The sequence below is a fragment of the Rhinolophus sinicus genome, linkage group LG04 (genome assembly GCF_036562045.2).
Source record: "Rhinolophus sinicus isolate RSC01 linkage group LG04, ASM3656204v1, whole genome shotgun sequence".
NCBI lineage: Eukaryota > Metazoa > Chordata > Mammalia > Chiroptera > Rhinolophidae > Rhinolophus > Rhinolophus sinicus.
In genome coordinates, this window is record NC_133754.1 from 181,630,713 (window position 1) to 181,656,965 (window position 26,253).

Here is a 26,253-nt window from a genome sequence, read left to right on the forward strand (position 1 = left end):
TATGTTTGCAAGCTTCTGTTTATGCTGCTTGTACTTAGGAGTCATGGTGAATTACGAAACTCTCTCTTTCCACAGATTGCGCTTCATGTCAGTAGAAATGGACAGCAGCAGTTTTATTCAGTTCGATGTGCCCGAGTACAGCAGCACCGTTCTGAGCCAGCTAAATGAACTCCGCCTGCAAGGGAAACTATGTGACATCATTGTCCACATTCAGGGTCAGCCATTCCGAGCCCACAAAGCAGTCCTCGCTGCCAGCTCCCCGTATTTCCGGGACCATTCAGCATTAAGTACCATGAGTGGCTTGTCAATATCAGTGATTAAAAATCCCAATGTGTTTGAACAGTTGCTTTCGTTTTGTTACACTGGAAGAATGTCCTTGCAGCTGAAGGATGTCGTCAGTTTCCTGACGGCAGCCAGCTTCCTTCAGATGCAGTGTGTCATCGACAAGTGCACGCAGATCCTGGAGAGCATTCATTCGAAAATCAGTGTTGGAGAAGTCGACTCTGTCACCGTCGGTGCTGAAGAGACCCCAGAGAGTCGGAATGGAGTTAAGGACGGCAGCTTCTTCGCCAACCCCGTGGAGATCTCCCCCCCATATTGCTCTCAGGTGCGGCAGCCCAGCACAAGCAGCGATCTTCGGATGGAGACGACGCCCAGCAAAGCTTTGCGCAGCCGCCTGCAGGAGGAAGGGCACTCGGACCGAGGGAGCAGCGGGAGCGTGTCTGAGTACGAGATTCAGATAGAGGGGGACCATGAGCAAGGGGACCTGCTGGTGAGGGAGAGGCAGATCACTGAGGTGAAGGTGAAGATGGAGAAGTCCGACCGGCCCAGCTGTTCCGACAGCTCCTCCCTGGGAGACGACGGCTACCACACCGAGATGGTTGACGGGGAGCAAGTTGTGGCAGTGAACGTGGGTCCCTATGGCTCTGTGCTCCAGCACGCATATTCCTATTCCCAGGCAGCCTCGCAGCCAGCCAGCGTCTCAGAAGCTTTTGGAAGTTTGAGTAATTCCAGCCCGTCCAGGTCCATGCTGAGCTGTTTCCGTGGAGGGCGTGCCCGCCAAAAGCGGGCTTTGTCTGTCCATTTGCACAGTGATCTGCAGGGCTTGGTGCAGGGTTCTGACAGCGAAGCTGTGCTGAATAACCCCGGGTACGAGGGCAGCCCCCGGGAGAGGAGTGCAAGAGGTCACTGGTACCCGTACAACGAGAGGTTGATCTGTATTTACTGTGGAAAGTCCTTCAACCAGAAAGGAAGCCTGGACAGGCACATGCGACTCCATATGGGAATCACCCCCTTTGTGTGCAAGTTCTGCGGGAAGAAGTACACACGGAAGGACCAACTGGAGTACCACATCCGGGGCCATACTGATGACAAACCATTCCGCTGTGAGATCTGTGGGAAGTGCTTTCCATTCCAGGGGACCCTCAACCAGCACCTGCGGAAAAACCACCCCGGCGTAGCCGAAGTCAGGAGTCGCATCGAGTCCCCCGAGAGAACAGATGTGTACGTGGAACAGAAACTAGAAAACGATGCATCAGCCTCAGAGATGGCCCTAGATTCCCGGATGGAAATTCACACAGTGTCCGATGCTCCTGATTAAGATGGTAAAGAAGTGCACCGAGACAAAGCACATTAATCAATGCATATTTGTGATTTGCTTTGTTGTTATCTTTAGTTTTCCCAACCATCTGGAAATCTCTTGGTCTTTTGGCAGTTTTTTCTAAGGTTTCTGGAAGGAACACTTCATTGGTTATATCCTTTCCCCACTATCCCCCGAAGGAGCTCAAAGCATGAAGGGCATCGTATCCAGGGAAAACACAGGCTGACAGTATCCCTCTTTGGCTGAACTCTTAGTCCCAAATCTGCCAGTGATTTCGCTATGCCAACTGGTTGACCCTACATTCTCTGCCAAGAGGCATACTCTCTCTGGTGCCATCACGCGCTGGCACCAGTGCGTTTCCATAGAGAGAGACTAGGATGCCGTCAGCTGATACAAATGGGTAACCTTTTCTAATTTAAAGTTACTTTTAGACAATTTATATATATATATAATAAAGTGATTATTATATATATAGTATATATACATTCTCAAATTTGATTTTATTCTGGTTGAGGTGAATGTAAGAGGAATATATAATTTAATGCAATGTGAACAGGGCTTTTGACTCTGTCTCGTCCCTACCTAATATGTTAGGGTTTTGCCCCTTTATTTCCCTTACAAAAGAATGTTAATAGGTTTTCATATATAATAATCATTGTGTCCAAAAGCAAGCAAAGCAAATCACAGTGTTCATAGCTCTGCTTCATAACAAATACATAAACCAAATGCCATAAAATGTACTCAACTCTAGTTGGAAACCATTTGGGATTTTTGTTCGTTGTCCAGGTAGTAGGCTGGATGACCCGTGGTGCTGACCTTTTTACATATTGTAGTGTTTTAGTAGCCAACCCCAAAGGAGCAGTGGTTTTCAGTGTTTTACTGGCCTACGAATCTACCTGCATTCCGTACTGTAGAAACATACCAGGTAACTACATCGAATCACTCTACCACGAGTTACTACTCGCACTGAAGGAAAGGGATTTGTAGTTCCGTCTACAATATTCTCCACGCAGTGTTGTGGTTTTGTTGTTTTTCTTTCTCTTTTCAAACAGCCAGTTTCAGGTGCACAGCAACTTTTTCTACATGCAGTTCCCAGGGAAACTGCAGAACTTGGAATTTGTACTTTTGTAAAGATATACTCTATGGGAATTGCAAGCAATATATCTTAGTATTGTGTGTGCTAACGAGAGCCTCAGTGGCTCCCCCACTCTCTCAGTGTTTCCTGCTTCAAGAAACCAACAGTTCAAAAGCCCTCTGAGATACTCTGTGTGTCACCAAATCTGTATGTCACTATTTTTTTTGGTCACGTGGTGCTATGTTTATGTTATCTATCTTTTAGGTCAGTATAGTTGTACAAAATGTGAAATCGAATGGTAATAGTGAATTACTATTTTTTTCCTCTCTTGAGTTCAGAGCTTGAAAAGAGACCTCAAAAGCATGTGCTGGCAAACACATTGCTGTATAAAAACACACCTGAGTCCTATTTGAATAATATTCTATTAGAACTTTAGGAAACGTCTTCAGTTCTCTGTTTTGTTCACCGTGTGCTTCTAGTAAACAGAACGGGCTTTACGAGATTGCTTCGGTACTGTATACTCGGGCAGTCATTTTGTGAGCAAATTGGGGGTGAGTTTGTGCTGACGCTGCCTGTAGGATGTCAGTGCTCCAGACTCTCTGATAACCTTGGCTCTGCACCTCACAGCCAATGCGTCCACAGGAGCACAGCACAAACCACCTAAAAGAAAAAACAAATGAAAAGACCAACCTCAGAGGAGTACAAAAGCAGACGTTTGCTGGTTTTCCATGCTTTTTTGGCTCTTAAAATACCAAGAATGGTGGGGGTTGGGGGCGGTATTTTGGGGGGATTTTTTTTTTTTTTTTTTTTTTGGGTTATTTTGAGGAAACCAATCATTCAGGCCCTTGTGCGTGATGGCCCCCAGGGGTGGTAGCCGTGCAGTGGCATCTCTTTAGCACACAGGATCTGTTCACACGTGAACTGCTGCACCACATGTCAGTGTTACTACATACATATTACACTCGAATCCTGCTGCTCCCAGGAGCAGCTTTTGCTAAATCGGGTATATCGTATGCCTTCTCCTGTCAAACTGCCTAAGTAAGGGGCTTGTTCTCTCCCTGGAGCACTTGTTCAACTCCTGTCAAAGCCGCGTGCCTCAAGGGGAGGCTGGACCCCAAGTGTTTACCCACTTAAATATGTTCTGGGGTTTCAGGTAAATGTTTGTGATTTTTTTTTTTCTTACACGAATAAGTTTGGTTTTGATTTTTTTTTTTTTTTTTTTTAAAGAATTAAATGCAAAAAATTTGTGTTGTGATACAACATTACGTTTGTGACAAGAAATGTCCAAATCAAGGACGTGAGAGGTGAGGCTCAGGGAAGGAACCTCCTTTTCACTCAGGCTTGGGACCTCGTGAGGGGTCTCCAGAGCATTCCATGATATTTCAGACAAGGTAGGAGGGGAAACACTTGGAGCAAGCTCCTTGAAGGTCCCAGTTCTTGTCACCGTGTCAATCTTACCCTTATTTACACGGCGTTCTTTGTATGTGTAAATTTGTTTAACTGGTTTGAGTTTACCAAAGAGTGACTTATCCAAAATTGTCTTTGACAAAAATATACATTGCTTTGATTGTACAGTTCAGGTTCAAACATTGTAATGGGACTGTTAAGGGGCAGAAAATGGATTGAGTTTCTCTCTAATGATCATGACTCCACATTTTGCGAGTTCCACTTGCTCCCATTCATGTTGCTAACACTTTATCCTTTCCACTGCTAGCAGTGTTAAGAATGAATTCTCAAGCCATAACACAGTACTGTAAGGTTCCACAGGGCTTCGAGGGGTCGGCGCGGAGGCCGGCACCACGTGTGGCCTCTGAGCGTGCGCGCCGTCATGCTTCTCAGTGTGCGTGTCAGGTGGCAGATTTACTCCATTCAGATCGGGCAGCAGCAATTACTTGTGCCTTGTCACACGAGGATGTGCCAGGAGGATTGACATGACCACAGAACAGAAACATGCTCCCCGAAGTTCCCATCTCCGCAGGCGAAGTACGCTGTGTAACTCCTTAGAGCGACTCTTTGGAAAGCAAAGTCCCTATTTCTGTACAGTTTTAGATTAGATGGTTCATTTATAACAAATGCAAAAATCAATTAAGAGAAAAGTGATATGTGAAGAAATCTTTTACAGTAAAATATATGCTGAGTTCCTACAGATTTGTTCATAATTGAGTCTCTTCTTGAGCTACCTTTTCCACACAGACAATGTGAAGACAGTGGCAGCGTCCTTTTCTATAGGGGTTTTACCTGTTATTACAAACTGTGAAAACAAAGAATTTTATACTTTTACTGTTTGTGCTTCTAAACAGTTATTTTCATTCGAATCAGTTCTCTACCCTCTAATTTCTACTAAAGTTGTAAATACATTTAGAAATTATATTTGTAAATACAGTATATGAAGACAAGTTAATTTTTCGGTCCGTGGAAAACCTCCCAATTGGCTCTGCCTTGGCAGATTTTTGTTTTTTTTTTTTTTTTTTTTTTTTAACAGCAGAAAGGATACTGTCGGTTCACTGTTAAGCAGAATATACTGTAGATCTGAATTAATCATTTTTAAATCTTCCAGAGCATGAGTAGATGTCTTTTCTAATGAGAACAGTTATAACCAAGTCTTTGTTTTCCCTTAGCCCAGACCGTAGGCCTGCATATTTTCGTGTGTGGTTTTGTTTTTACTGTTGTTTTCACAGCCTAGATTCTAGGAAGAATCTGCAGGAACACAAAACAAGGGCTGGGGGTAGGGGGGGTCATCTATGTGAATGAGCTTTACTTTAAAGAAATCAATGTATTTTATTTTAACAACTTTTTCTATTAGTTACTGTGATTATTATTATTTTTTGTTGTCGTTGTTATTGTTAAATTCTGTCATGGTTTCCTGTGAAGCCTCCACTGAAAGGGACTCAAATATGCAACACCTAAACTATTTTCCAAGGGCACACGCCCCTTGAATGGTGCTTCTAGACTGGTCAGGGTTATTTATTAAATTTTATATATGAAAGTATTGGGGAATTATGTAAATTCTTTATATGAAACTATCTAGTACATAAATCATAGATTTCATATTACTCAGTGCAACTGAACTGAAAGTTCAGAAGAGTCATTCACATTGTTCCAAATTTGTAATGGTTGTCACATGCCACATACGTCTTTTTCAGTAAGTGCCAGAGTGCTTCCACTGTTTCTGCCCAGTGCGTGACTTCTCGGCCCGGAAGAGAACCTGTTTTCTCTGGTTTCCCTCTGGGTCTGCACAGACAGGGCTGCTGTAGTTCTTGACCAAGCCCTGGAGTTAGCCTGGCTGCAGAGTCAGTAAACGGACCTCTTGCTGCCCCTCAGTGACAAGTATGCTGTGAATTCAACCTTCGGCCTTGCTGCCCAAGCCTTTGGTTGCTGCCCTGACTATATAGTAAGAGGTAAACTCACCTGGTTTTTTTGAGAACGACCATTTTCCTAATGTGAAAACCATCTCTCTCACCACTTTTATTAGTAGGGCTAACATTCTTTTCCGTTATAAATGGTTGAGCAATTTGAATGACTTAACAATGTCATTATCTTGCAATATAAACTGGTAACCTCACAACTCCACACTTCATCACCATGTGAAGTAAATGAAGCTAGCTAAGCGGATGCTGTATCAACTAGTAACTTGCCATTAAGGATTATTTTATAGCATGAATTTAAGACTATTTATTCAAATGATATTTTACTCTTGTATTCATTTTGTTTTAGATTTGTGACATGAATATTTTAGTGCTGCTTAATTTTGTTCTGAATTCTTGTTTCTTGCTTGTAAATGGCTTTTTTATGGTATAAATACAGTCAATGGAAATTGCTGTTTGTAAATAAAAATGCTGCTAGAGCAAATGCGCTGTGGTCTCCCTGTGTTTTTGCCCCTTCTGGCCTCTGGGTTTCACTGGCAGTAACAAACATCTGCAGTGTCAGATTCTGTAACTGCTGTTTTCTAAAGGTTAGGATTTCATAAGAAGCTCTTGTGCCACTGTGGTGCTGGGAAGAGGAGGAAGAAGCAGGTCTATTTCTGACCTTTCTTGAGTGCGGTGAAGACTGAGTTGTCAGGGGCCCCGGCCTGTGCCCAGGCTTCCCCAGAAGGAATCGCTGGTGAATCCCCTCCCCACTTGCCCGCAGAAGTGTTCCTTTGGCTCCCTGGAGTGTCCCTTGTTCTCCTGCCACAGGGTTGGGGCTTCGGTGCTGTTTCTGCTGTCTCCAGCTTCTCCCTCTTAGCCTGTTAACTCCCTCGATTTCAGCTCAGGGAGGGAGCCCTTCCCTACACCAGCCCTTCGAGGTCAGGCCCCTTTAACAGAGACTTTTATTGAGCTGTGTTCCTGCCCTTTGGAGTACATATTTCAATTGGTAGTTGTAAATCGATTCATGAGGTTATTCAATTAATGTTTCGCCCTCTGGCGTGTAAGTTCCACGACAGTAGGGATCCTGGAAGGTCCCTGTCACCTGTATATGATTAACACAGGGCCTGTTACCACAGCAGGTACACGGTAAGGACTGAAGGAGTGAGCAAATGCATGTGTTCTGGGACGGTCGAGCAGGACAGGTGGCTGGAAGGCGGGTGGGGATTAAACTTGGCTGCTTATGCTACTAGAGCTGACTTGCTCCTTGCTGGAAAGCAGTCTCGCCCTTCTCACTAGGACTCCTTTACAGGCGAGTGGGCAGTGAGCTGGTGCACAGTGTAAGAGGTCATGCAGGAACCAGCTTTGCTTGCTGGCTGGGGGCCTGGGGCCTCCTGAGCTACTCAGGGGCATGATGGAGAAAGTGCATGGACTTGCAAGTCTGGAGACGTGGTGTGTATCCACGCCTTTGACCGTGACCCTAAGCAGGTCACGTACCCTTTTTACCCAGTTTGTCTAAAATGATGGATTGAACTTGCGTGGCTTAGCTAAATTGTGAGGCAGTGGCTTCTGATAGGTTTGTTTTCTCCTTAAGGCTGGAGAAGTAGCCCAGCGGTCAAGAGTCGGGTGAGCTGCTTCTCTAGCCGGACTATAGGACTATTACCAGGGAATGTGTCCTGGACATGGGACCACCACCTGAAGCAGATACACTGAGAGCAGATGTGTAGCCGTCCTGACCGCATTGCGCAGTAGCTGGCTCTTTCCATTTGTCCTGAAGTCATGATCTGTCTTCACTTTAGTTTCTTCCAGTTGTAATTCATACAATCGGCCAAGCCCGCCCAGTTTTGGGGATGTTTATGATATCCTTTGTAATGCCAAAGGACCACCACCAATCCCTCATTGCTAGCTGGCCTTCATTTCTGTTTCCTGGACCAGTTCCTTGAAAAGCCCTCGAGCCTCAATGACTCATAGCTAAACATCTCGGGTGATGTTTTCCTTTTGTGTTTCACAACTGGCCTAGCTTGCATACCTTTTGTCAGCACATAGGGCTCAAAACTTTCCAGAACACAAATGGCAAAAAGCAGCCACCTGTGTTGCACAACTTCAGCCCTGGGGAGTGCAGTGAGCCCTCGCTGGCTGATTGCTGTGCGGTGCGGGGCGAAAGGTGTACAATAAAGCTTGCTGATCCAGCTTGCACTGGGCAGGAACGTGCTATTCCTCTAAAAGCGCAGTGCGGGGGAGTCTGTCTATATGAACAGTGGATTATAATGCAGTCACCCACGGGGAACCTGCCTGAGTCTGCCCGGACCAAGCTGCCGCCCTTTCCTCTCCAACTGGGTCAGCAAGCAGAGGTCCCCTGTCCTTCATCTTTGAAAGAGGTTGTTCACTAGGGCTTTTCTTGTTCCTGCCTCTGCCCTAATGGAGGTTGGCTCTAATCAGTCTGGCTGGGCCTCTAGGGGATAGTGACATTGTGCTTTGGGGCTGCTAGCCAGGTGTTGCTGGTGGCTAGGCGATCCCATCTGGCTAGGTACACGGGCCCACTTTAAGTTTGCTGATGGGGGGCAATGAGGTCCTGGCACTCCAAGCATTCCTTCAGACTTTTCTGCCCCAGCCTTGGCAGTCTGATCAGCCCTTGGGCACTCTTCTTTGCGTCTCCACACAAGATTTGCTCCTCTTGTCCCTTGGGCTCTCCTAGGCCCCACTGGTGGCTGTGCATGGCCCAAGCCTCTGAGCTCGAATGGATCCTGCAGGTTTGCTTGCACCGTCTTCACGTGCCCTGTGCGTGTGTGTGTGTGTGCTCTAAAATGTGCAAATCAGAGGTTAAGTCAATTTGAATGCTTCAGAGTGCTCAACATGGAAGCAAAAGACCCTTACAGTCTCGTAAGAGTGGGAAAGGACCTCCAAGACTGTCTGCTCCCTGCCTCCTAATACTGGGACTACAGCCGTCTAAGTACTCTCCAGTTTCCACTTGCTTGGGGAAACTGGCTGCCTTCCAACACATTCTGCATCGTTGACAGCTTTCCATGATAGAAAGTCTTTCCTTATCCTGAGCCCAAAATCTGCCTCCTTGGTTTTCTGGTCTATTCCACAGGACCATAGCGTGCTTTCACTATGCAATGACAGCCGTCCCTCTCTCTCCAGCCCTCACTTGGGGCTTCTCTAGGCCAACTGTGACACGGGGCTATTTCCTCTAGTGTCTTGGCCACGGGCACATCCTTCCCCTTTCTGTCTGCCCACCTCCTTCCACTTCAGGCCTTTAACAAATATTAGGAGACATGTTTCTGACAGAATTTTGTTGGAACGGAGGTGGTGGAATCTATAACTTGGAAGAACACTTCTTTGGCACACAAATTACTTTTGTGTGACTGTTATTGTAACTAGTCCATCTCTGCCAGATGTTCTATTCATCGCATATCCAGCTCCCTGGAGCTGTTTTCAGGTTTGGTTTGGTTTTTACCCCTCAGCTCCTTCACTCTCCCCTTCACTCTCCAAACATTAATGTGAGAATTGAAAACCACCTTTAATTTGAGAGATCTGGATTCTGAGAGTGGACTCCTGCATCCGAATTTCCTCATACCATTCCTTCTGAGCACTTCCCTCCCTGTATGACTGACTGAGTCTTCTGCTCTCCAGGGACTCTGGCTTTCTTAACTTCACAAGCGCTGGGGCTCGCTCAGCTGGGAAAAGAGATTCCCGTCTTGCGTGTATCATCTTTGCAGAGGACAGGCTCAGGGGCCGGTTGCTGGCTTCATACCACTTCCTCTTTGCCCTTTCAACACAACTGCCTCCCCATACTTTGGCCTGACTCACCCCTTCTTGCCCGCTGGCCCCTGGCCAGGCTGGTGGTAAAATGGGAAAGCTATTAGGTGTTCAATAACTAAACGACTAGCTGCCTCTTCCCCTCTACTTCATGGTCTCCCTTTCCCCAGAACCGGCCTCCAGGTACCTCCTGCCTCTAGGCTCTGTTGATTGATTGGTCAGTGGATGACCCCTGCAGGCCCTGTGACTGCGGGAGACTTCCACCCCTGACGGAAACCAGCACTTCTCTGCCTACAGTTTTACCTGTAGAAATGTTTCCTTTTATAAATTGTCAGGTGCTCTGTGGATGTAATGGTCGAAGCCTAGATGGAAAGAATTGGATGACGTCCTTTGTGGGGGCTCTGTGTAGCTAGCTGAGGCTTATAGCCTCACTGAGACACCCCCCCCCCCCCCCCCCCAGAGAGCCAGCAGCAGGGCCTGGTAACCCTGAGGACTCTCAGAGGGCAGAGGACCCAGCGACGGTATTCTGTACCTGGGATTTGTCCTGGAACTACAATGTGCTCTCTCAGGTTCTGGACGGCAAAACTTGGGTGGCTTGATCATGATTCCAGGACACCACTCCCTCCTGCTGTCTTGGGAAAGGATTACTTTGTCAGGAGCCTTTGCCATCCGTGGTGCACCGGGGAAAAGCATTGAAATGCTGCTAGTCCTGCATTGGCTAGAGACCTCAGCCTTAGGGCTGAAATCACCTGGGACTAGTTTTGAGGTCCCTTGAGAACCTATATCCTGCTGGAGGGAGGAGGGATCAGGACAGAGCCAGTCTGAGGGAGGAGGCCCAGCTAAGTGAAGAGGGAGCAAGACCCTGAAACAAAATTCAGGTGAATTAAATAGTTCATCGTAGAAAAATGAAACCATGACAGAACCAGTTGTTGTTGTTTTTTCCAGGGGAAAAAGCCAGTTTTTGTTTTTAAAGGAGGTGATGATATTTGCTTTTGCAGTGGGGAAGATCTTTTTAAGGGTAAGACCAAAAAGAAGAAATCTTAAGGGAAAAATAGATTGGACTATATGCAATGTACAATATGTTTAGTGAAAGAAAACAAAACAAACACTACAAGTTTAGAAGAAAACCTTTGCAACATATAGAACAAGAACTTTTAAAATTAACAAAAAGATGAATAGTCCAGTTTTTAAAAGGGAAAGGAACTAAAGATGCAATCTACACAAGAAATACTCAAGGCTAATAAGTACATAATAAAGATATTTTCCCTCTATTGAAAGTGATCAAAGCAACAACAGGAGACCATTTTTCAGTTCAGTTGGCAATACCCAGCACTGATTGACGAGGGTGGGGGAAATGGGAAATTCATACCCTGATGTTGGAAATATAAGTCAGTATAACATCTCTGGAAGGTAGATAGGTATCATGTCTCAAAAATTTAATTGCGCATTCCCCTTGATACAGCCGTGCTCCTTTTAAGAATTTAACCTCAGAAGATAATCTAACAAGTAACCAAAGATGTATACATTTATTTATCCCAGGGTTGATAATACTATTGAAAAGTAGGAGGCCGCCATAACATCCGTCAATAAATCTGGTACATTCCTACAAGGCTGTTGTAGGAGAACACTTAAAATGATGATACAAATGTGTCACTAAACCTTTATGGCATGGAGAAATATCCATGATATATTATTAGTGTGGAAAAGCAACATATAAAATAACATGTTGTGTGAGACTACTTAGGGTAAAGTTTACACGTGTATAGACAACATGATATTATATTACATAATATATACGTAATGGCCTCTATATTTAATACCTATAGATAATGTTCATTGAATGAGATCATGTATTTAATGAGATGAAACATAGTAAGTGCTTTATAAATGCTATCAATTAGGAGGTGAAGGTGGATAGGGTAGTTCGAGCCAGATGTTAAAGTGTATTTTATTTCAAGCTAAGAGATTTGGATCTTACCCTTTGGCCATGGGAGGCAGTAGAACTCAGTGAATACTTATGCAATGTCTACTATAGGAATGCCAGAGTTGAAAAGGCTTTTTCATAAAGAAAATTGCTGCAGAGAGTGAGGCTTATATCAAGGGAAGCTCAGCCAATTGGCTCCCAGGGCAGATTGCCTTGGGGATGTCACAAGGGCCTGGGGTCAGCCCTCAGCCTTGTCCACCTAGAAACCTGACTTTGGAGGCGAGTCTGAGTCTACCACGGACTTGAGGTCATTAAGTGTAAAGCCTGACGTATAGAATTAGAACGCCACCATATTAAATTTCAATGAGACATGAGTGGTATGCTAAAATATGTCATGCTTAGCACATTAATTTTCAGCAGACCCACGTGGGAAGCTACTACTACTACTGGTAGTTCCAATCAATGATGGCAGCCATTTATGAAACATTTACTAGGTGCCAGGCAACGTGTTGAGCACTATTCATGCATTATTTCCTTGAGTCCTCAGAACAACTCTGTGAGGTAGGTAAGTACTATTATTTATTATCCCCGTTAATTTTTTTAAAGTCCCCATTTTCTAATACTGACTGGAACATGGAGTCACCATGTGACTGGGCTGCGTACGATGAAACTAAATGTTATCTGATCCACCAAGCTGTAAGGTGGGACATGGGCAGCAGCAATCCAACATCAAGTAGAAATGATATATAAGAGATTGGATTTAACAATGTCCAGAAGGTACAAGTAAGTTGTATGAATAGGTAGCTCAAATACCCTTAACACCTACTCTTAATTGTGTCGATTCCTTTACCTCAATCCAAACATAGAGCCTCAATGTACACCCATGCTGGCACCTACTGGGAAAGGACTGCTGAAAAATGACAGCTCCATTCAAGAGTGTACGGTGTCAATGGGCAATGCATTTGATTGTCCACTTTGCGTGGCCTGAGAGGTGACCAGAAGTGCAGATATGCATAGATTCCTGGACACTGATGAATGGTTTGGCTAGGTGGTCACAGAAAGGTGGATTTGGAAAGAAAAGGACTGATGGTCGTAAGAGGGCTTTGCGAAGAGATTTATGGATAGACCTCTCAGAAGGCTCAGGGAGAGTGAAGATCTTTGTATTAGGAATCTATTACCATGTAACAAACCGTGCCCAAACTTTGTACTTTAAAACAATAACCAAATCATTTTCTCATGATTCTGTGGTTCAGCTTCATTAGGCTTCTTTTCTGAACTTTTAGATTCTGAAAACCCAGAATCTCTGTAATATTGTGATTTTTAAGAAATGGTGATTCAGATGACCAAAATATGTTTCTCACATATATTTGGTCTTCATCGGAACTTCCTGGCTCACAGCTCCCCAAACCCTTGGAATTTCCTAAGCTGTTAGAGCAATGGGATCATCTTTTGTCATATTTGGCCTCTTGTCCTCAGTTCCTGAAAAATACTTCAGAGCCATAGTGGTGAAATGAGTTACTCATAACAAACCCCTTTCAACTACAACTAAGTTTATATTAATGAGGTGACTTTTGGAAATCCCCTAAGGATGGGGGTGGGGGACTGGTTGCTGGGGAAATCAGCCATAAAGAGAGGATTGGAACATTCTGTCCTTCCCCTGATTTCCAGAGAGGGGAGAGGGGCTGGAGTTGAACCAATCACCAATGGCCAATGATTCAATCAATAATGCCTATGTAATGAAGCCTCCATAAAAACCCTAAAGGAGGGGTTCAGAGAGCTTCCAGGTTGATGAACAAGAATGTTTCCACATGTCACCATGCTGAGCTCCAAGCTCCTCTTTTGGGACCTCGACCTCTGTATTTCTGCATGTGGCTGTTAATTTCTACCCTTTAATATCCTTTATAGTAAATCAGTGACCTAGTGAGTTTCCTGAGTTCTGTGAGCTGCTCTTGGAACTTAATCAAACTCAAAGATGGGGTTATGGGAACTTCTGATTTATAACCAATTGATTGGAAGCACAGGTGACAACTAGACTTGCGACTGCCATCTGAGATGAGGGGCAGTTTTGGGGACTGAGTTCCTAACCTGTGGAATCTGAGGCTATCTCTGGGTAAATAGTGTCAGAATTGAGTTGAATTGTAGGATACCCCGCTTGTGTAGGGAAACCCCCCCTCTCCACACACACACACACACACACACACACACACACACACACACACACACACAGTGGAATTGGTGATCATAACCTTCACTTTCCTTTGTCCTTTCAGCCTTAGGAACAGGAGCTGCTTCCTTTCGTCATTACGTGTTTCCTTAGGGTAAGAAGGTCCTTAACACTATATGTGAAGTTATATAATATTATTTGAAGATAGACTCTGATTAATTAAAGATGTATGTTGTAAACCTCAGGGCAACTGTTAACATTTTTGTTGAAGCATTCAAATGGTTTAACATACTGTACTGGATTGTCTGTTAACCGTTTAGCACTGTCCCCGCTTTCTATGCTCTCCCATGTATCACAGGGTCTGGACATGTAGGAGAACTACACTTCCCAGCATTCCTTGCCAGAAAGGTTACTAGTTAGAGTTTACCAATGAGAAGTACAGTGGACTCTTGTTGTTTGCAGGAGTTATACCCTATCAAGTCACTTTGAACAGTAATTAAATTAGTAAATCCTGAACCATTGCTCCTAGGGGACATAAAGGGTTAGGTTCCTGTGAGCCTCTGGTCACAACATTTTTTGTGAACCAATCAAAAATAACCTTGTTTTATGTGTGCTTCTGTTTAAAGACACCTTAATATGTATTGTTGATTCCTTAACATTGAACTCACGAGCAACAACACTCTAACTTATGCCTCAACCAAGCTTATCTAACACATGCACTTTCTCCATAAGGTACCTACAGCCTTTCTGGTGCCAGTTTAGGACTATTAAACAGTACCTCAGGACTGACTGGGCATCATTTTCAACAGAGAAATCACCAACAAAAAGCTAAAAAATGGGGCACTCAATAGGCTGCGAAAAGGACAGTTGTTTATAGTATGAGAGCTGAAAAAGAAGGTGGAGTGTCACCTTGTTTGACCTCTGCTGGAAATGTGCATATTGGGTCACTAGTTTTTCGCTTGTCTGAATGGCCATGAAAATGCTGTGAGAATTAATTTTTGGATTGTAAATAAATTTTAGTGATAGGCTAATTTGCAAGTATGGAAACCACGAATAATGAGGATTGCCTGTATGTCTATTTTATTAGGTTGGTGCAAAATAATTGTGGTTTAAAAGGTTGAAAAAAATTGTGAAAAATGCAATTACTTTTGCCCCAACCTAATTGCATGCCCTCTACTTCTACCATCAACCGGAGCAACTCAGGTATTTCCACTTCACTGAGAATTGGCTATTGTTTTCTTCCAGGCTTCTAAGAGCTACTCCAGTAGCTGGGGTCCTTGCTAGGGTGTGAAAGCCCATGTCCTGAGAAGGTGTCCCCAAGTCAATGAATTTTATCTAGTCTTACATTCCCACTTCCTTGATTGAGCACCTGCAAAATTCAACCTTCGGGTCACTCCCCTGGCTTCTGCCAGTACATGCTGGCTACTTCCTGCATTCTTAAAGTATGTAGTCTATTTTGTTCTCTTATCAGGTCCAGTGCATTCCCAGCCGGGTGATGCTAGAGCTTAACCCTACTTACCAGCCTGGCAGCCTGGAGAGGAGGTGGGAGCAGCACAGAAGGCAGGGCACTTGTCTGTGGGGAAGGGCTTCTGTAGCACCTGCCAGCACAGTGGTGGCTCCGGTTCTTACTAAGGAAGGGTGTGCCCGCTTGGCAAGCCTGGAGGGGCCTGGGTGCATGTTGCAGAGCCAACCTCCTCTAGAACATCTATCCAGATGTCCCCATCCTTGTTTTAGGATCCTAGGTTTTCCCCACCAGGGCCCTGACCTTCGCCTGAGAGACTCGCCTTGGCTGAGCATTCAGACGTCTCTGGAGCTCTAGACTCTAACAATGTGGTCGTCAGCCTGCCACTTAATGTGCCTGTTCTTCCATTCCCACAGGTGATGAGGGCCTCTTTGTCAGCTACCTGCACAGCTCTCTGGTTCTCACACTTAGCCATGAGTTGCTCCTTACTAGCCCTCAGTCCCCATTACCCTTCCACGATACAACTGAGCTGCAACCAACCAATTAGTTCCTCTGTCTTTGTAGACGTTGTTCTCCCCATACTTTTCAAACCCCAGCATTGCAGCACCTACCATAGTATTCCCCTCCACGACGGTACTGTCACAGGTCACCACTACTAAAATCTTTAGCATTTGAGCCACCACCTGTTCCAGGGAATGTCCATGTTCCACCAAATGGGCAACCTCTTTGCCTGCTGGGCAGTAGGTGAACCAGTCCTAAATCCACATCTTACCACCTATTTTCCCCAACCACTCTGCTACTTGTGCCAGTGTGGGTTCACTGAAAAGCAGGTGCCAGCACAGGATTAAACATGCAAGGATTTTCTTAGGGGAAATGGGCAGGGAGCTAAAGAGGGTTGAAAGACCCACCAGACTGTGATGCAAGTCTGACCCCAAGTGAAGGAGAGAGGGAGGGCCGTGTGTGGAAGCAGCGTATACCACCATGCCATCCAAGGAGTTTAGCAGAGCTGCTGGGCAGTTCTTGAGTCAAAGTTGATCATCAGAGGCGTCTCACCGTCACCCAGGAACACGCCCACCTTAGAATCCCTGCCATGCTGCCATGTCTGGTGTTGGGTACAGTCTACGTGTAGCGTTGCCTCAGTGCAGATGCTTTGATGAGTTTTAGAGAGCAGCAGCTGGGCCCTTGGTCAAATGAGCTCCCAATAGTTGGAGGTCTGCATGGCGCATTCTCATGGCCACTAGAGGAATACTCACTTTTTTTCAGGAGATCCCTACAAGGTAGGTACTTTGAATATTACCTTCTTATAATTGAGAAAACTGAGACTTAGAGAGGTTTGGACACTTGTCCCAGGCCACATAGCTGGGAAGTGGCAAAGCCAGCATTATTTCCAAGAACTGACCAAATTGAAAACTTCATTCTAAACTCCTGTTCTTCCAGTCTCCTCCTGCTCCTCCCATATTGATGGTTGTTTCCCCTTGGGGCACGTCACCATTGCCACTGCTATCTGTCCCCAGTGATGGTGTTCTTTTCTCTATCCTCTCCTCTGTCCCCAGATGCCCCCTAGGATCTGGAGGACCTCTACATTCTAGAATCCTTGTTGCACCCGGTGCTTGATGGCCTCTGCACAGAAGCTGTCGCTTGGGCACCAGGGCAGGGTGGGTTGTGCCTCCATATTCATTATCTATTGCCGTGTAACAATTTTATGACAAACGTAGCAGCTTAAAACAACACATACGAGTATTTATTATCTCGAAGTTTCTGTGGGTTCGGATTTTGGCACAGCTTGGCTGGGCCTTCTGCCTCAGGGTCTCACAAGACTGTAATTTCAGTGTTGGCCAGGGATGCAGTCTCATCTGAGGCTTGACAGGGGAAGGGTTTGCGCCTGCAGTCACTTGATTATTGACATCATTCAGTTCCTGCAGCTGCTGGACGAAGGGTCACCATTTCTTGCTGGCCATTGGCAAGAAGCTTCTTGTTGCGTGATCTTCTCCATAGGGCAGCTCACAACATGGCAGCTCACTTCTTCAAGGCCAGAGAGTCTCCTAGCATGATGGGTTATAATCTTACTTAGCATAATCACATACATCCTAAAGACTGTCTTATTCTACTGGTTAGAAGCAAGTCAGGTCCTGTCCACACTCAGGGAAGGGGATCACACACGGCGCTGGACACCAGGAGGTGGGAATGATGGGGGTCATCCTAGGGCCCCTATACCACAGCTTCCTTGTTGATCAGCATCTCTAATGAAAGGAGCTCCTTGAACTGTCCCAAAGCTTGGCTCTCACTGAAGTACAAGTCTATGCAGATGCAGCTGGCCTGGAGGATCCCCCTTGGTGACTTCTCCAACTCTGCTTTCCTCCTGAGGTTCAAAAGACGCTTTCCCTCATTGAGAGGGACTCAAACGTATGAGACGCTGAGGGCTGGCCCACTCTACCAGCTCATCACGCTGTCACAGTGGGCGACCAAAACCCTCATAAGCCCGCTGAGATGATCTCTGCATCCTGTCACGCAATGTTTGAGCAAGGGAGTGACGTGAGTTATCAGACTTTATGACAACTTTAAAAAAACAGCTTTATTGACATGATTCATGTACTGTATAATTCACCCATTAAAAGCATACACTTCAGTGGCTTTTAGTATATCCACAGTTGTGCAATCATTACCACAATCAATTTTAGAATATTTTCATTATCTCAAAAAGAAAGTCCAGGTGCCTTAGCTATTACCCCCAGTTCTCCCACCCCTCCCCCAGCCCTAGACAACCACTAATCTACTCTTTGTCTCTATAGATTTGCCAATTTTGGACATTTCATATGAATGGGGTCATACCATATTTCCCCGAAAATAAGACTGGGTCTTATATTAATTTTTGCTCCAAAAGATGCATTAGGGCTTATGTTCAGGGGATGTCATCCTGAAAAATCATGCTAGGGCTTATTTTCCGGTTAGGCCTTATGTTCGGGGAAACATGGTGTGTGATCTGGCTTCTTTCATTTAGCGTGTTTTCAAGGTTTGTCCGTGTTGTAGCATGTATCAGTACTCATGTTTTAACGTCCCATGATATGGATAGACCACATTTTATTTATTCATTCATCAGTTAATGGACATTTGGATTATTGCCACTTTTTGTATATTATGAATAATGCTGCTATGACCGTTTTTGTACAAGAGTTTTTATGGCCCTATGTTTTTATACCTAGGAATGGAATTATTGGGTCTAGAGTAACTCTATGTTTAATCTTTTAAGGTACGGCCAGACTGTTTTCCAAAGTGGCTGCACCATTTTACCTTCCCACCAGCAGTATATGAAGGTTCCAATTTCTCCACCTCCTCACCAACCCTGTTATTGACCATTTTATTTGTTATAGCCGTCCTAATGAGTATGAAGTGGTATCGCATTGTGGTTTGAAGTTGCATTTCCCTGATTTCTAATGATATTGAACATATTTCCATGGCCTTATTGGCCATTTGTGTATCTTCTTTGGAGAACTGTCCATTCAGATCCTTTTCTCATTTTAAAATTAGGTTTACAATAGCTTTTTGATATGTTACAAAACAATTTATGTTCATTGAAGAAAACTTAGATGCTATGTACAAGCATAATAAAAACAATAAATGCCATTTAGCAAGCATAGATTGCAAGCACTGAGCTAAACGTCTCTGAGCTTGCCCTAAGTCACACAGGTAAAAGAAACTGCAGCTAATGTTTATTGCACTCCTGTTAGGTGCCATGCCCTCTTCCACGTATCATCTCATTTAATCCTCCCCACGCCTTTCTAAAGAGAGTGCTATTTTCAGCATACTCATTTTGTAATAAAGAAAGAGGCACAGAGATAGTAAGTAACTTGCTTACCTGCACACAGCTTTCTGGTGGCAGAACCAGAGTTTAGACTCAGACAGTCTATATCCCCAGTTTTTGCACTCAACCCCCACCCTGTGCATTTCTGAATCCAGAGGCTCTGAGCAGAACCATTGCATTTCACTGTCTCTTTGTCATGCGGGCAGCCTGCGGGGGGGGGGGGGGTGTCTCTGGTCCTGCTCCCCACATAAGAACGCGGGACATGGTGAGGCCAAAAAGGAACACCCACGGAGCCATAGATAGGGGAATCATACCACTATATTCTCGTTGGCGACTGGGTTGGAGACACAGGAGGCAGGAGCCACACTATCCACAACCCGCCATCCTCTTGTTCCTGCCAAACAATCTCACTTGCTAGCAATCCACTTCTCTGCAATCTGCAATCCACACTCCGCTGCTTGCTAGCTCAGCCACCATCTTCTTGCTAGCCCCCATTCGCTGGTAGCATAGCCACAGCAGTTATATTAGTGGCCAATGGCTCACTGGTTACAGCTGATGGCCAACTAGCCACAGCTGATGGCCATGCAATCACAGTTGATGGCCATTTACTACCTGAGCCAGTACCTTTCCATGTGAGGCCGAGAGCCTGGAAAGTGCACTCCTGGCTCTGTCCCCACACTCCTGTTCTGTTTAAGTAAAATAGTTAAGTATCTTCTTTGATAATTATTCCTTTCTGAATGCAAAATGACAGAAGTTGCCCTCACAGATCCCTGAAGACTTAGAAATGGTTTAATTTCTACTGACTCTATTTGTTTTTTAATATTTTTGTTTATCTCTTTTTTCTTCCATAAGCTTGGGAAGTGCAGTAACCAAATCTTTCCATACTCTGGTGTTACTGCAAAATGAATTTGAAAATTGATGAAATGTTGTTCTACTTGTCTATGTGTCCAAGAACCATCCAGAGTAAGTCAGGACATACGGTCTCCTTTTGGTGGGAGGCAGAACAGAGGGTGTTTTTGTTTTGTTTTGTTTTGTTTTGTTTTGTTTTGTTTTGTTTTGTTTGTGTGTGTGTGTGTGTGTGTGTGTGTGTGTGTGTGTGATTTCCAAGGCTTCACAAATCTGGCTTCGACTATTTGTAACTTATTATCTCTGTGACTTGCATCAAATGACTTAACCTCTCTGCTCGCCTCATCCTGACCGGCAGAGTAAAGGATGTGGGAGCAGGGAGTCAGGAGCGAGGCTCATTTCTCAGCTTCGCACCTGTGTGGTCTTGAGCAAGTACCTTCACCTTGTGGGACCTAATTTGCCCAGCTGTAAAATAAATGGGTTGGACCCAAGGCCTTTTGAGGTTTCTTATGGTTCTGTGTTCTGTGCCTACTTCGGAGTTGTAAAGAATGGACATTGAGGTGGTGTCTCTCACAAAACCCTTTTTTGTTGAAAATAGTAAATCCTAGGTAAGAATTTTTAGGGGAAATTTTAGGAGGCCTGGAAGGATGTGCGGGGAATAAGATGCGCTGCTATATCTAGGAAGGGGATGGGCGTGGCGGGGCACTGAAGGGGGGGTGTGCGGACAGCGGAGCATCCTTGCAAGCTGAGAGGGTGTCTGCGGGCTGGAGCCGAGGCTGAGTCTCGGGAGGACCACGACTGCAGCGGCTGCGCACTGGCGCGCCCAGACGGCCGATTTGCGTGTCTCCGCCTTTGCGACGAGCTGATTGGGGGCTCTGGTCTGGAGCCGCGCGCCGATTTGCTGGGCGGACCGCCGCTCAGGCCCAGAGCGGACGGTTCCTACTGCGGCTGGGCACCGGCTCCGCTCCCGCGTCGGCCCGCGCTCCAGCTGCGCCCGGCCTCATCCCCAGCCCGGCTCGGCCCGGCCCTGGTCTCCGAGCGAAGGCGCCGCTGCCGCCTGGGCCGCTCTCAGGGCCATGAGGAGGCGGCGGCAGCCACTGCGGCCCGCGTCAAGGTGACCGGCCGGGACTGCGGCGGCGGCGGCAGCGACAAGAGCGGGCGGTGAGAAGAGCTGTCCGCGGGGCGGGACGGGGCGGGGCCCTGAGGGCTCGGCCGGAGGGAGCTGCAGGTGCGGGGGGCGGGACCCGGAGAGGAGGGTGGGCCGGGGAGGGGCCTCAGGGAGGGAGGCGGGGCCGGGGGGGCGGGGGTTGTGTCGGGCGGTTATGAGGCCTCGGGGGCCAGGCCGGAGGCCTTCGGTACGCCTGTCCGGTGGGGGCTTGAAGGATATGAAGGTTAGCGGGAGTGGAGGTGCAGGTGGCAAAAGGCCTCAGGTGGGGGGACGGGAGCATTTGGGAGGGGCCGAGGTGCTGGAGGTGCGCGGGGCCGGGTCCGATGGGACCACAGATTTGCTAGTGGGCGGGGCTGCGAGGTGAGGCCAAAGCGGCCGGAGAGCCAGGGCCTGAGGAAACGACAGGTGCAGGGGGCGGGGCTAGGAAGACCTGCAGGCGCGGGGGGCGGGGCCCCGAATGGTTTGCAGGTCCGGAAGCGGGGCTTCAGGTGAGGAGCGGGCAGAGGTGAGTGGTCGCTGGGAAAGGGAATGCCGCCCTCTGTGCTGTTTTGGGGTTTGGGTGGAAGCAGGAGTTTTGGGCTCTTTGAGGATTCTGGAGGCTTCGGGGGTCGCTGCTGGGACGAAGGGCCTGCCAGGCCTGCCTGTACCTCCCCTGAGTTGGACTTGGGTCTCAGCTGCCCTGGTTACTAGGCCGGCAGCTTCCCCTATGCCACGCTGTACCTTAGATGGGATGTACCATTTTTCACGTCTTAGGGACTTGTCCTGTTGCTGTTGCAGGGGTCACGCATAGAATGGGGGGGCGGTTGGCTTTCATTTGATGATCAGCTGTGGAGAAATGTGTGTGCTTGAAGAGTAGTTAGTATGAAGCTTGAAGGGTCCTGCCTTGCTGGCTCCTGATACCAGATGCTGCCTCAAATCTTAACAGTGTTGTCTCCAGAAGCCCGAAATGGCAGCTGGTGAGGGGGAAGAAGGGAATGAGGGTTCAGCAGCTTTTGCCTCTGTGTTACCTTGGACAGTCTTTTCCTCCTGTGCAAAATGAGCATCATGGTACCTGCCTGGTGTGCCTCCCAGGGGCCTTGTGAGGATAGGATGGAACCGCGCTTCCTGAGCACATCGTGGGTTAAAGTTATGAGTCTCCCTTGCCTGTGGGTTAAAGTTATGAGTCTCCCTTGCCTGTGCTGATGGGCAGGTTGGATTTGGGGGCTGGGGGGTCTAAAGAGGAGAGGCTTTCTAGACTATTTTCTTGTTTGAGTTTGGGATGAGGTTTGTGGCAGGGAGTCCCCAAAAGACTCATTCTTGTGTCAGATGGTAACTGCTCCTCGGCTCTCGGAGGGAGCTGTGGCAGGGAACAATGGGAGATGTAAAGCAGAGGAACATTGAGTTGTTTACTGACCTTTAGACCCCAACCCCAGTAAGGACTCTGAAGTAGAACATGAGGCTCAGGCTTGAGCCTTACGGAATTCCCCCTCTGCGTCCCAGGACAAACCCTGATTTTACCACATTCCAGAAGGAAGACACCAAACAGGGGAATGCCAGCACTACAGGGGCAGAGAGAAGAAAGCAAGGTCATGGGTCCTCTGCTATTCAGGAGAGTGTTCTGTGCCCATGTGTGCGGCCTTTCGTGGTGCGGGGCCTTTGCTGCTTAGCAGTTGGATCAGTCAGCACTGGAAGCCCTCCTACCTGTGTGGTACGGACAGAAGAGAAGACCGGAGGAGGCTTCTCCTGTGCTGGCTGCATTTTTCTTCACTGTAGAAGCTATGGGGCTTTTGGGGACCAACCACCATGTGCTGGCCTCTCTCACTACCACCAGTTTTGTGGTGGTGACCCAGTGGCATCATGAGGATGGCATCTCAGGCCCGGGTCCTTACTGGGGCCTGTGCTCATGTGGCAGGTACCCAGAGCATCTTGAAGCAGCGTGTGTAAATTGTCCCATTCTATCCCGGCAGAAACTATAATGGCTCTCAGAGATCGCTGCCCTCTGGATAAGCATCACGCCCAGTGGGTTGGAAGGAAAGCCCAAACTTGGTGGCACACAAGAGGTAGAACATGTGTTGGATAATGAGGGGCTTTTTGATTGTAATTATTGCAGTGACAACATCCAGGGTTGAGAGAGAAACTTTATTAATGGAAAATCCTGCATCTCATATGGCCCAGTCTACCTTTTGAAATCAATTTTCCTTTTCACTATGGAGGGTAAGAGCTCTGGCTTAGAAGTCTGACAGGTCTGCATTTGAAACCTCATGCACCAATTTTAGCTTCTCAGAGCTTTGGTTTCCTTATTTGTAAAACAAGGGTGGTTATGCTCACCTTGAGAACTCGTTATGAAGAACAAAGGAGACAAGATATGTGAAAGCACCTGATACATTAGGCACTCAGCACTCAGTATATATTAGGGTCTGTTTCTGCCCTGCCCTGCCTGCCCGTCTTTCAACACAACACAACAGCATGTAGCACGGAAGGAGAGCAGGACTGGTAATTGTGAGGCCTTCACTTACGTAACCTTGGTCAAACCCCTTCCCCTCTCCAGGCCTTGGTTTTCTTAGTTGAGTGGGGATGGTGTTAGATGATGTGAACATCAAGAGTGGTCCTAGCTCTGGCATTCTCTGAGCGTGCCAGCATATTAAAAGGCAGGAGGGAGGAAACTAATGGCCTGTTGTTTTGTTCTTCTTTTAAAAATACCTGTTTAGCACTTTGCCTGGCACATACTAGGCGCTTATTAAATACTTGTTGAAGGGACGTGAAGAACTTTAAGAAGGTGTGGCAAATTGTCCTTGCAGCTTACATGTCTGTTGTATCTCTGTCTTCAAAATGCATTTTACTTATTACAGAAAAAGTATAACTTATTACAGAAAAAGCAACAGTGTTAGTGAAATTAGTGAACCTCAACATGAATGACAAAAGTTGTTTAACAGTCCTATTTCACTGCAAATAAAGTTCATCCAGCTTATGTTCATAAACGTGTAATATTTCATGGTTATAATCATATGCGTGTGAGCATTTGGGAAAGGCCTTGCAGTAAGTGCTTTCTTTAAATGGTGTCTTTATCTTATTTTTTAAGAAGTGAAAAAAAAAAAAGGTCACACATGGATTTTTTTAAAGGCAAATAGTTGAAAGAGAAACAAATTGTAAAGTGCTTGTCTTTCTTACCTTGAGCTTCCAGTTACTAGCCCTTCTCCCTAGAGGCAAGCACTATTACCATTTTCTTGTTTATTATAATATATATTCTCTCTCTTACACAAAGAATAGCATTCTATACATACTCTTGCTCCTTCATTTATTAACTTGATCTATTTTGAAAATTGTTCCCACTTTGGCACATGTTCCACTTGGTGCATGTATTTCTTCCTTAATAAATGTGTTTGACTGAAATTGTAAGCACAGTTTTGTATCTCCCTCTCCCCTCCCCAATGTTTACTCAGTAATGGTTAGCAGTCATTGTTTAGAAGAATAACAAGAGACAGCCCTTGTTCTCCTCTAGGAAAGAAATGGCTTTGGTCCCAGTGAACAATAGACTAAAGGGCAATCCATGTATTTGGATTCAAGGCAGAGGACAGAGAAAGGAAAAGGGATTTGTTCACTAGTAATTCTAAACTGATTTTCCATTCACACATGATTCAGAGTTCACCTCTGTCACTAACTGTGTGACTTGGGGCAAGTTCACCTCTGTCACTTACTGTATGACTTGGGACAACTTACCAATTCAGTTGCCTTAGCTGTAAAATGGATGATGATGATCGGATCTGCCTTTTGGGGTTTTTGTGTAGAGGAAATGAGACCACGCATGCAAAGTACTTGCAGCAAATAGCAGGTCATCTGAGGGGTGGCTGCTATGTTGGTAATAATGTAAAGTAGAATCTTTTATTCTTTGTCAGCAGATGTTTCTGGGCAGCTGAGGGGGAGCCGTGGGGAATGGCCAAAGTCCTTGCCCTTGACATGCTCACAACCTGTCCCTGATTACAGAGCGGCATGGTGGGCCTGATGCTGGGGGAGTGAGCAGGATGGGGGTCATGGAGGCGGGAAACCATGGCTTTGCCCTGGGTGATTTGGGAATGGCTTCCCAGCTCCGATTTCCCCGCCTTTGTGAAACCTACACTCAATTCTCGGCACAAGGCACTACGCCCGTGTTGCTGCCTCGACTGTCATTGTATGCACACCTTGTGGGAGGACATGTATGTCGTCGTCGTGCGTATTACTTTGTGCTTGTGTCTCCTCCCTGCATAGGGAAAGTCTCCTTCTTCCAGTGCTGCTCAGGCTTTTGGTGGACGTTGTGATGGACCTGTGCTCAGACAAGTCATGCTGCTAGATGAGGGCACACTCTTACTGCTAAGTCATCAGGTGTGTGGTGAAACCCAGACTCTGGACTCTTACTTCATTCCCCAGGTATCTGAGTGCTGACTCGGAGACAGGCGTGTCCTGTGCCATGTGCTGGCTGTAGACTGCGTATGGCTGGTGACACTTGTCCTCCGAAGTCTTAGGGATGGGAAAGGAAAGAAATATTTGCTCCAGATGCTCCAGGGCGAGATGGGGAAGCAGAGAAAAAGGCCACGTCTGAAAAGGAGCTGCCCAGCTTGCTGGAGCCCTCCTCTCCTTTCCTCGGAAGTCTGGCTGCTCATCCTTCCCTTGGGATGGGATGGTGGAGGCGCCTGCCAGAGGGAGCGGAGAGGGGGTCTATAGATTTTGACCGGGGTGGGGGGAGAGTTGGTTGGCTTGGTTTCTGTGATGGCCATCCTGGAGCATTTCTGGGAGCACTTTCTTAGAGAGAGCAGGCTTCGCTCGCTTCCTTCCTGTGGGCACTCATTCATCAGCCTCGCTGGGCTGCTGGGGGCGAAACCCTTTGCTGGACGCCGGGCACATTGAGGCGAAGGAGCTCCGTTCTGCTCTTGGGAAGCTGGTGGTCGGTAGGTGGAGGAGTCACATGCAAGCAGAAGGGGACCAGAGGGTGATTGGCTGTGATGGAGGACCTCGGGTGAAGTGGCCAAGTGGATTCAGGCTCGAGCCAGGCAGACCTGGGTTCAAATCCTAGCTCTTTCTCACACAGCCTCTGTGACCTCGGGCAAGTGCGTTCCCTGCTCTGAGTCTCAGTTTACTGATTTATAAAATGGGGATAGCAGT

The 26,253-nt window shown here is 46.6% G+C and overlaps 2 protein-coding genes across 17 annotated transcripts in view; both read left to right on the plus strand.

Moving 5' to 3' along the window:
• The window catches only part of ZBTB34 (zinc finger and BTB domain containing 34), a 37,799-nt gene extending 33,905 nt beyond the window's left edge, over window positions 1–3,894 (plus strand). For all 4 annotated transcript variants that reach the window (XM_019728602.2, XM_074331053.1, XM_074331052.1 and 1 more), the window contains one exon: window positions 76–3,894. In XM_019728602.2, coding sequence (XP_019584161.1) covers window positions 76–1,600 — 1,525 coding nt within the window. In that variant the 3' untranslated portion in view covers window positions 1,601–3,894. The remainder of the gene's footprint in view (window positions 1–75) is intronic.
• The window catches only part of RALGPS1 (Ral GEF with PH domain and SH3 binding motif 1), a 289,405-nt gene that overhangs the window by 16,804 nt on the left and 246,348 nt on the right, over window positions 1–26,253 (plus strand). For 7 of the 13 annotated variants that reach the window (XM_074331044.1, XM_074331042.1, XM_074331043.1 and 4 more), the window contains exon 1: window positions 20,883–21,134. The exons of 1 other annotated variant lie outside the window; for it this stretch is intronic. The gene's annotated coding sequence lies outside the window, so the exon portion shown is untranslated. Of the gene's footprint in view, window positions 1–20,881; window positions 21,202–21,294; window positions 21,365–26,253 lie in introns of those variants that run through there. 5 more of the 13 variants (XM_074331047.1, XM_074331050.1, XM_074331045.1 and 2 more) reach the window with 4 other exon arrangements.